Here is a 9,742-nt window from a genome sequence, read left to right as displayed (position 1 = left end):
GGGTGCTTTGGCTGTGCTAAATTCTCCCTCAGTGTACCCGAACAGGTGCCGGAGTGTGACAACTAGGGGATTTTCACAGTAACACAGTGTTAACGTAAGCCTACTTGTGACTAATAAATGAAAGTTTAAAAATTTGTTTTCAGTAGCAAAAACAGGATTATTATCTGAATAAGTGGAAATAAAGAGAGGGGGAATGTATAACTTGAAGGTAAGCATGCGGGTACAGCAGGAGGTAAAGAAGGCAAATAGTACGTCGGCCTTCATTGCGAGAGGTTTCGAGTACAGGAGCAGGGATGTGTTGCTGCAATTATACAGGGGCCTTGGTGAGGCCACTGCTGGAATATTGTGCGCAGTTTTGGTCTCCTTTTCTGAGGAAGGATGTTCTCCCTATAGAGGGTGAGCAGTGAAGGTTTACTGGGCTGATTCCTGGGATGGCAGGTCTGATACATGAGGAGAGATTGAGTGGGTTAGAATTATATTCACTGGAGTTTAGAAGAATGAGAGGGGGATATCATAAAAACCTATGAAAGTCTAACAGGACTAGACAGGATAGATGTGGGAAGGATGTTCCAATGGTGGAAGGGGTTTCCAAAACCAGGGGTCACAGTCTGAGGATACAAGGTAGACAGTTTAGAACAGTAATTAGGAGAAATTTCTTCACCCGGTGAGCCTGTGGAATTCTGAGCCACAGAAAATAGTTAAAGCCAAAACATTGAGTGTTCTCAAGAAGCAATTAAATTGAGCAGTTGGGGCAAAGTGAATTAAAGGACATGGAGGGAAGGTGGGACCTGGATATTGAGTTGGATGATTGTATAGAATGGCGGAGCAGGCTGGAATGGCCTCCTCCTGCTCCTATGGCTCTACGTGGGACCATTCTCATAAATCTCCTCAGCACCCTCTCCAAGGCTGAGACGTCTTTCCTCATTTGTGGTGGCCAGGATTGAACACAATGCCCCGCCTGAGACCTAATGATTTATAGAAGTGTAATCTCCCTGCCGCTGTTTGCAAAGCCCAGCATTTTAACCGTTCTGACCTGCCCTGTTAAAGATTTGTGTTCATATCCCCCCGCCACTGTCCCGACTCCAGCTGTCCCCCTCACCCACTTTGAGATCCCAGGGAGCAATGCTACACGTGGAGGTGTTGCAATCTGTGTAATCTCCCGCTGTGGCCTACCAAGGGTTAATCTCCAGCCAGGGTTGACCTTGGAATTGTAACAAGTCAATCTCCAGTCTCTCTCAGTCAGTTTGCAAGCTGCTTCTCCAGAGTTGAGCTCTCCCGCTGTGCCCAAGCCTCTTCCCAAGCTCGTGGTGAGGATGGAGAACACAGCTCCAGCCCCGGATCCGACTTGTGCCATCTGCGGCTGCCAGTTCCCTGACTCCGATCAGTTGCCCTGCAGCCATTACCTCTGCTCAAACTGCTTGGAGGATTCCCAGGCCAAGGTAGCAGTCGAGGGTGCTGTGTGCTGCCCAATCTGCGGCGACGCATTCCCCTTAGATCCCAGCCTGGAACCCAGTCCCCACCTCCCCTACCCAGAAAAGCCAGAGGAGGCTGCTGCTGCCGTCACTGACAAGCTCCCCTTGCCTGGAGAAGACCCAAAGGAGATCATGGGCTGTGAAGCTGTTGAGGAGGCCTTGACTGAGCCTGCGGAGAAACAGTGCCCAGAGCATAATGAGACACTGGAGTTTTACTGCGAAGATGATGGAGAGTGTGTGTGTGGCCCCTGTACAATCACAGGCAAACACAAATCTCACATACTGATGAGCCTGGAGAATGCAGAGATTTGGATGCGGGTGAGTGAAAGAAATGAGAGTAGTCCAATTGAAATTTAAGGAGTGTGTGGGCAGCACAGTGGCACAGTGGTTCGCACAGCTGCCTCACAGCGCCAGGGACCCGGCTTCAATCCTGGCCCCCGGTCACTGTCTGTGCGGAGTTTGCACATTCTCCCCATGTCTGCGTGGGTTTCCTCTGGGTGCTTTGATTTCATCCCACAGGCTAAAGATGTGTGGGTTAGGTTGGTTGGCCGTGCCAAATTGCCCCTTAATGTCAGGGGGATTAGCAGGGTAAATACGTGGAGTTACAGGAATAGGATGTGGGTGGGATAGTATTCGGTGCAGACTCAATGGGCCGAATGGGATTCTATGATCATGATTCTAATATAAAATGAGCAAAAGTTCAACAATTTTGATTAGGAAGAGGAGTATGAGATAGTGTGGAATCATACAAAACTTCTGGGACAGCAGGAAGCCATTTGACCCCATGTATAAAACTGACAGGAAGGTCTTGTACAAAGAGTAGTGTTTCCATTGAGCAAGCCAGGTCTGAAGGAGAGCAGGGAAAATTGTATGAGTTGCAAAGAGGGGATACGAGACTTTGGCAAGGAGCTTGAGGACAGATCTCAAAGATCTCGTACTAGCAAAGAAAGAGCGTGGCTATGTGCAGAGGAGGTTTACTAGGCTGATACCGGAGTTGAGGGGGTTGAGCTATGAGGAGAGGCTGAATAGATTAGGCTTGTACTCGTTAGAGTTTAGGAGAATGAGGGGAGATCTCATTGAGACGTATAAGATGATGAATGGGATGGATAGGATAGAGGTGGAGAGACTCTTCCCGCTCAGAAAGGATAGTAGGACTAGAGGGCACAGCCTCAAGATAAAGGGGGGGCGGTTTAGAACAGAGTTGAGGAGGAACTTCTTCACTCAAAGGGTGGTGAATCTCTGGAATTCTCTGCCCGTTGAAGTGGTGGAGGCTGCCTCGCTAAATATTTTTAAGACGCGGGTTGATGGGTTCTTGATAAGAGAGGGGATTAAGGGTTATGGGGAGAGGGCGGGAATGTGGAACTGAGCCACGACAGATCAGCCATGATCTTATTGAATGGCGGGGCAGGCTCGAAGGGCTAGATGGCCTACTCCTGCTCCTATTTCTTATGTTCTTATGTTATGTAACTCTTCAGAACAGCAAAGTTGCAATTGCAAATAGGGAAATGGGCTGCCTAAAGAATTATATTATAATTAGTCACAGTAGAAATAGGTACATTTCTGACAATAGGATGACAGCAAGGGGCACCCTAACTAAGGTTTATTGTCAATGAAAACAGGCCATGGGGAAGAAAGTAATGCAATTGATAGTTGACAAGACTCTAGGACCTGATACAATCACACAGGTGAGGAACCTGTTGATGGGTTAGTTTGATCTCGGCTCGAGGGGCTGAGTGGCCTCCTCCTCTTCCGAATTCATATATTTGTTCCAAGTTTTCTTAGTTGAAGAATCGATTTGAAGTAGAGGCGGGTACAATTTTGTCTTTTAAAAAGCATTTAGACAGTTACATGGGTAAGATGGGTATAGAGGGGTATGGGCCAAACGCGGGCAACTGGGGCCAGCTTAGTGGTTAAAAAGAAAAGGGTGACAAGGACAAGGTGGGCTGAAGGACCTGTTTCCATGCTGTAAACCTCTGTGACTCTAAGAATTATCTCCTCGGGTTAGAAAATTACCCATCTCAGTCCATGCTTAGGAGTGGGAGAGAGATTCGAGAACATTGCAGACTCTTTCTAATGTCAGATTGGGGAATGTAACTGGAATCTGTTATTCGAGACAGGGTGGCTGAGGCTATGGGACAAGTATGAATTAATAAATAAGTATGGCTCATGTGGAATATAAACAAGGGTTTGTCAGGCTGAATAGGCCTTTTTCTGTGCTGTATATCCTCTGTAATTTTACACTAGGGAGCATGGATTTATGCAGAGTAAATTGTCCTTAACCAGTTGACTGTAGTTAGAGGGTATCTAATGTATTAGATGAAGGAGTGACAATGGATGTTATTTATATGGACTTCCAGAGGGCATTCAATAACTTCCACATAAAATTCTATTCATAGAATCCCTGCAGTGCAGAAAGAGGCCATTTGGCCCAACAAGTCTGCTCCCATCACAATCCCACCCAGACCCTACTTATTTGCGCCACTAACCCCTTGACATTAAGGGGCAATTGAGCATAGCCAATCAACCTAACCCGCACATCTTTGGAGTGTGGGAGGAAACCCATGCAGACACATGGAGAATGTGCAAACACCACAGAGACTGTGACCCAAGCCGGGAATCGAACCCGGGCCCCTGGCACTGTGAGGCAGCAATGCTAACCACAGGGCCACCGTGCTGCCCGTATATATAAATCACATTTATCACTGTAAATACAAGTGTACGAAATTGGGATTAATTTCCTTACTCAGAGGGTAGTAAGGGTGTGGAATGCCCTGCCTGCAGCAGTTGTGGACTCGCCAACTTTAAGGGCGTTCAAATGGTCAGTGGAGAGACATATGGATAATATTGGAATAGTTTAGGTTAGAGGGTCATTAGATTGGTTCCACTGGTCGGCGCAACATCGAGGGCCAAAGGGCCTGTACTGCGCTGGAATGTTCTATGTTCTTGACATGCCCAGGATATTGGTTAGGAGATAGAAGACAGAGAGTAGGGGTAAAGAGTGTGTGATTATGTGGTTTCTCTAGGAATCCATAGTAAGGCCACAGCTTGTCAGTATATTTCTAAATGACTTGTCTGAAGGATTAGAGGGATATAGTGTATATAGAGGAATAAGCTGTGTAAGTTTGGACTGCTTTCCTTAGAGAAGAGAAGGCTGAGAGGAGATTTGATAGAGGTGTTCAAACTCACAGGGGGGGTCTGGACAGAATAGATAGGGAAACACTGCGCCCCCTCGAGAGAGGATGGAGAATAAGATTTGAAATAGTGACAAAGGGACCAAAGCGAGTGACTGGGGTCTGGAACATACTGCCTGAGAGTGTGGTGGAGGCAGGTTCAATCAAAGCATTAGAAAGGGAGCTGGACTTATCTGAAAAGGAAGAATATGCAGGGGAGAAGGCTGGGGAGTGGCACTAGGTGAGATACACTAGGGACTGGCATGGTTAGCACTGCTGCCTCATAGCTCCAGAGGCCCGGGATCAATTCCAGCCTCGGATCACTGTTTGGGCAGAGTCTGCACATTCCCCCCATGTCTGCGTGGGTTTCCACCAGGTGCTCTGGTTTCCTCCCACAGCCCAAAGATGTGAGGGTTAGGTGGATTGGTCATGCTAAATTGCCCCTTAGTGTCAGGGGGATTAGCAGGGTAAATGCATGGGGCTACGGGGAAGGCAAAGTGTTTCTCACTGGTGATAGCAGCGACTGTGAGATGGGTTTCTTACACCTGGTCAATGTAATTGAATATATCATGGGAAACATCCCCAAAAATACTTTGTTTCTCATTCCCCTGAATGATTTCTACTCAGCCTCCAGCCAGCTGTGTTTATTTACCTTTCCCTTCACGCTGACAGAATCCCTACAGTGCATTTGGCTGACCAAGTCTGCACCGACCACAATCCCATCCAGACCCAATTCCCAACCCCCCGTGCGTTTATCCGAGCTACTCCTGAAGCAAAGATCCAATCCACCTAACCCTCACATTCTAGGACTATGGGAGGAAACCGGGACACCCGGAGGAAACCCACGCAGACACGGGGAGAATGTGCAGTCTCCACACAGACAGTGACCCGAGCCGGGAATTGAACCCAGGTCCCTGGCGCTGTGAGGCAGCAGTGCTATCCACCGTGCCACCGTGCCGTCCACTTGAATGCATCTCAAGTATTCCCATTGTTCCTAACTGCAATATTGACTCAAAAAGAGGAACTGAGAAGCACGGAACTGTTTTGGAGTTGCCTTCAGCTGCTCGGAGGCCAACACACCCAGTCCACGTTGGTCTGATGTAGTTCCCACTGGGGAGCTGGGCGAATAGCGCGGGGCCACCGAATGGACCGTGCAACCGGCTAATGATATTATAATCAGTAGTTTTTATTGGGTTTGTGTCCTCTCTGGGTGGGAGTTTCATCGGGATCAGTGAGGTGGGCTGGGAGAATGGGATTAATCCTCATTGGGAATCTCATTTTAGCCCCGACCCCACCCCCCCCCCGCCCCATTGCCCCCCATTCAGCAGGACATTTCCTCCCACACTCCAAGGATGTGCAGGTTAGATGGATTGGCCGTGCTAAATTGCCCCTTAGTGTCAGGGGGATCAGCAGGGTAAATATGTGAGGTTACGGGGATAGGGCCTGGGTGGGATTGTTGCGATGCAGACTCGATGGGCCAAATGGCCTCCTTCTGCACTGTAGGGTTCTATGATTCTCTAAAAGTGCTTCCGAAATCTGTCCCTTAGCTGAGAATCATAGAATCCCTGCAGCACAGAAGGAGGCCATTTGACCCACCAAGTCTGTATGGGCAGCATGGTGGCACAGTGGTTAGCACTGCCGCCTCACAGCTCCAGGGACCCGGGTTCGATTCCCGGCCTCAGGTCAATGTCTATGTGGAATTTGCACATCTTCCCCATGTCTGCATGGGTTTCCTCCGGGTGCTCCAGTTTCCTCCCACACTCCAAAGATGTGCGGGTTAGGTTGATTGGCTGTGCTAAATTGCTCCTAAGTGTCCTGGGATGTGTAGGTTAGAGGGATTAGCGGGGTAATTGTGTGGGGTTGTAGGGATAGGGCCTGGTAGTGGGATTGCTGTGGGTTCAGGCTCGATGGGCTGAATGGTCTCCTTCCGCACTGTGGGAATTCTATGATTGAACCACAATCCCACACAGGCCGTATTCCCGTAACCCCACACATTTACCCTGCTAATCCCCCTGACACTAGGGTCAACTTAGCATGACCAATCCACCCAATTAGCACACCTTCCAAACTGTGGGACGAAACTGGAGCACCCGGAGGAAACCCACACAGACACAACGAGAAGACTCCACACAGACCGAGGCTGGAATCGAACCCAGATCCCTGGCGCTCTGAGGCAGCAGTGCTAACCACTGTGCCGCCCGTAGTAAGCTCCCTTCCTGAGAATCAAATTGTCTTGCCCCAGTAAGTTCTCGTTGGGCCGAAGGGCCTGTTTCCCGGGGTGTTTTTGTTCTTTTTGTTCTTTGTTAGTAAGCGGAGTGAGACAGGAAGGAGTGTCACACTAGACTGGAAATATTAACCCTGTTTCTCTCTCCACAGATGCTGCCAGGCCTGCTGAGGTTTTCCAGCATTTTCTGTTCTCATTTCCAAATGTGATTTCCAGCATCTGCTGCATTTTGCGTTGATTTCCGTTTAGTCCCTGAGCCACTACCTACCTTTCTGAAATGCCTTTTAATTCATGTCTTTTTTTTTTCCTTTGCACTATTTAAACTGTCTCCATAGGAGAAATTGATGAAGGAAATTGACAGCCTCCGGATAATTCAGCAGGACTGTCATTTCAGACACCAGGATATGACCGTCTCAGAATCAGAAATTAAGGTAAAGTACCACCCCCTGGGAGCAGCTTTACCATGGGACCTTGTCTGAGCTGAATGTTTTGACACGAGAACAAGATGCTTATTTAAAATGGTTTTTTTTAATCTAAAGTTTATTTGTTAGTGTCACAAGTAAGGCTTACATTAACACTGCAATGCAGTGTGAAAAATCCCTGAGCTGCCACACTCCGGCCCCTGTTCAGGTACACTGAGGGAGAATTTAGCACGGCCAATGCGCCCTAACCAGCACGTCTTTCAGACTGGTGGGAGGAAACCGGAGCACCCGGAGGAAACCCGCTGGGAGAACGTGCAAACTCCGCACAGTCAGTGACTCAACCCTGGGTCCCTGACGCTGTGAGGCAGCACTGGAATATAGAATATAGAAAACCTACAGTGCAGAAGAAGGCCATTTGGCCCATCAAGTTTGCAATGACATATCCCACCCAGACCCTATCCCTGTAACCCCACTAATCAAAGAACAAAGAGCAAAAACAGCCAGGGAAACAGGCCCTTCAGCCCAACTAGCCCACGCTGCCATTTTAACATCACCAGTCCCCCCCTCCACCCATGACCCTTATCTATTGTTTATGGCCATCCACATTGAGGGAAACTAATTCAGGGACAATTTATTGCCTCCAATCAGCCTAATAGCACATCTTTGGGGTGTGGGAGGAAACCGGAGCACCCGGAGAAAACCCACGCAAGCACGGGGAGAATGCGCAAACTCCCACAGACACCGGCCCAAATCCATGTGTCTGCACAGCTAACAGTGATAGTCACTGAGCTGTCGTCTTGCCCAGTATCTGGTCCAGTTTAAGCACACACTAACGACATGAAGCACTAGGCTATTCTCGAACATTCAAAAGCAGCCCAAGTACGACCCATCGCGTGTATGCCCCTCGTTGGACAACAAGGCGGACCGACTAGCCTACGCATTCTGGGACACTAAGGGGAAGTTTAGCACAGCCAATCAACCTAATCCACATCTTTCAGACTGTGGGGGGAAGCCAGAGCACCTGGAGGAAACCCACATAGACATGGGGAGAATGTGCAGAGTCCACACAGATAGTGACCCAAGACGGGAATCAAACCCGGGTCCCTGGCGCTATGAGGCAAATGTACTGACCACTGTGCTACTGTGCTGCCCCAATAATCCACAACCAAGGACAGTTCATGAGCACCATTACTAAGCGTGCTTTTCCATCACAGATTTAGGGCATGAATCCAAATTTCACCCACTGCTGCGATGCGTTTTGAATCCACATCTACAACACAGAAACTGGGCATCTAGATTGCTACTCCTGTGATATTACCACCGTCTTACTATCTATATATGTCTGCATTTATATTATCGATGTGTTACTTGGTAATAATCAATAAATCAGAGCGATTGACTTTTAACTGAACTGTTCTGAACTGTTCACCCCAACTGTTCACATTATATATTGATGATTTGGAAGAGGGAATTGAATGTATTATCTCCAAATTTGCAGATGATACAAAGTTGGGTGGGAGGGTGAGCTGTGAGGAGGATACAGAGATACTTCAGTGTGATTTGGACAGGCTGAGTGTGTGGGTATCTGCATGGTAGATGCAGTATAATGTGGATAAATGTGAGGTCATCCACTTTGGTAGCAATAATAGGAAGACATTATTACTTGAATGGGCGTAAAATTAAGACAAGTAAATATTCAACAAGATATTGGAGTCCTCATGCATCAGTCACTGAAAGTAAGTGTGCAGGTACAGCAGGCAGTGAAGGAGGCAAATGATATGTTGGCCTCCATAGCGAGAGGATTTGAGAATAGGGATAGGGATGTTTTACTGCAATTGTACAGGGCATTGGTGAGGCCAGACCTGGAATATTGTGTGCAGTTTTGGTGTCCTTATCTGAGGAAGGATGTCCTTGCTATAGAGGGAGTACAGTGAAGGTTTACCAGGCTGATTCCTGGGGTGACAGGTCTGTCATATGAGGAGAGACTAAGTCAGTTAGGATTATATTCACTGGAGTTTAGAAGAGTGAGAGGGAATCTCATAGAAACTTATAAAATTCTAACAGGGTTAGACAGGGTGGATTCAGAAAGAATGTTCCCAATGGTTGGGGGAGTCCAGAACTAGGGGGTCATAGTTTGAGGATAAGGGGGTAAACCTTTTAGAACTGAGGGTGAGGAGAAATTTCTTCACCCAGAGGGTGGTGAATGTGTGGAATTCACTCCCACAGAATGGAGTTGAGGCCAAAACGTTGTCTGATTTCGTGAAGAAATTAGATATAGCTCTTGGAGCTAAAGGGATCAAAGAATATGAAGAAAGGGGGGAATCAGGATATTGAATTCAATGATCAGCCATGATCAAAATGAATGGTGGAGCAGGCTCGAAGGGCCGAATGGCCTACTCCTGCTTCTATGAAGCAAGTCATTCAGTTCAAGGGCAATTAGGGATGGGCAATAAA

At 47.9% G+C, this 9,742-nt stretch overlaps 1 protein-coding gene across 1 annotated transcript in view; it reads left to right on the top strand.

Annotated features, from left to right (window-relative positions):
* Positions 1 to 1,313: 1,313 nt before the first annotated feature.
* The window catches only part of LOC145338782 (E3 ubiquitin-protein ligase TRIM7-like), a 30,954-nt gene continuing 22,525 nt past the window's right edge, over positions 1,314 to 9,742 (top strand). The window contains exons 1-2 of the mRNA XM_080183174.1: positions 1,314 to 1,790; positions 7,202 to 7,297. Of these exons, the coding sequence (XP_080039300.1) occupies positions 1,314 to 1,790; positions 7,202 to 7,297 (573 nt within the window). The remainder of the gene's footprint in view (positions 1,791 to 7,201; positions 7,298 to 9,742) is intronic.

The sequence above is a fragment of the Carcharhinus amblyrhynchos genome, unplaced genomic scaffold, assembly GCF_965287045.1.
Source record: "Carcharhinus amblyrhynchos unplaced genomic scaffold, sCarAmb.v2.hapA chromosome_171, whole genome shotgun sequence".
In the NCBI taxonomy this organism is placed as follows: Eukaryota; Metazoa; Chordata; class Chondrichthyes; order Carcharhiniformes; family Carcharhinidae; genus Carcharhinus; species Carcharhinus amblyrhynchos.
This window is presented reverse-complemented; position numbering and strand designations above follow the sequence as displayed.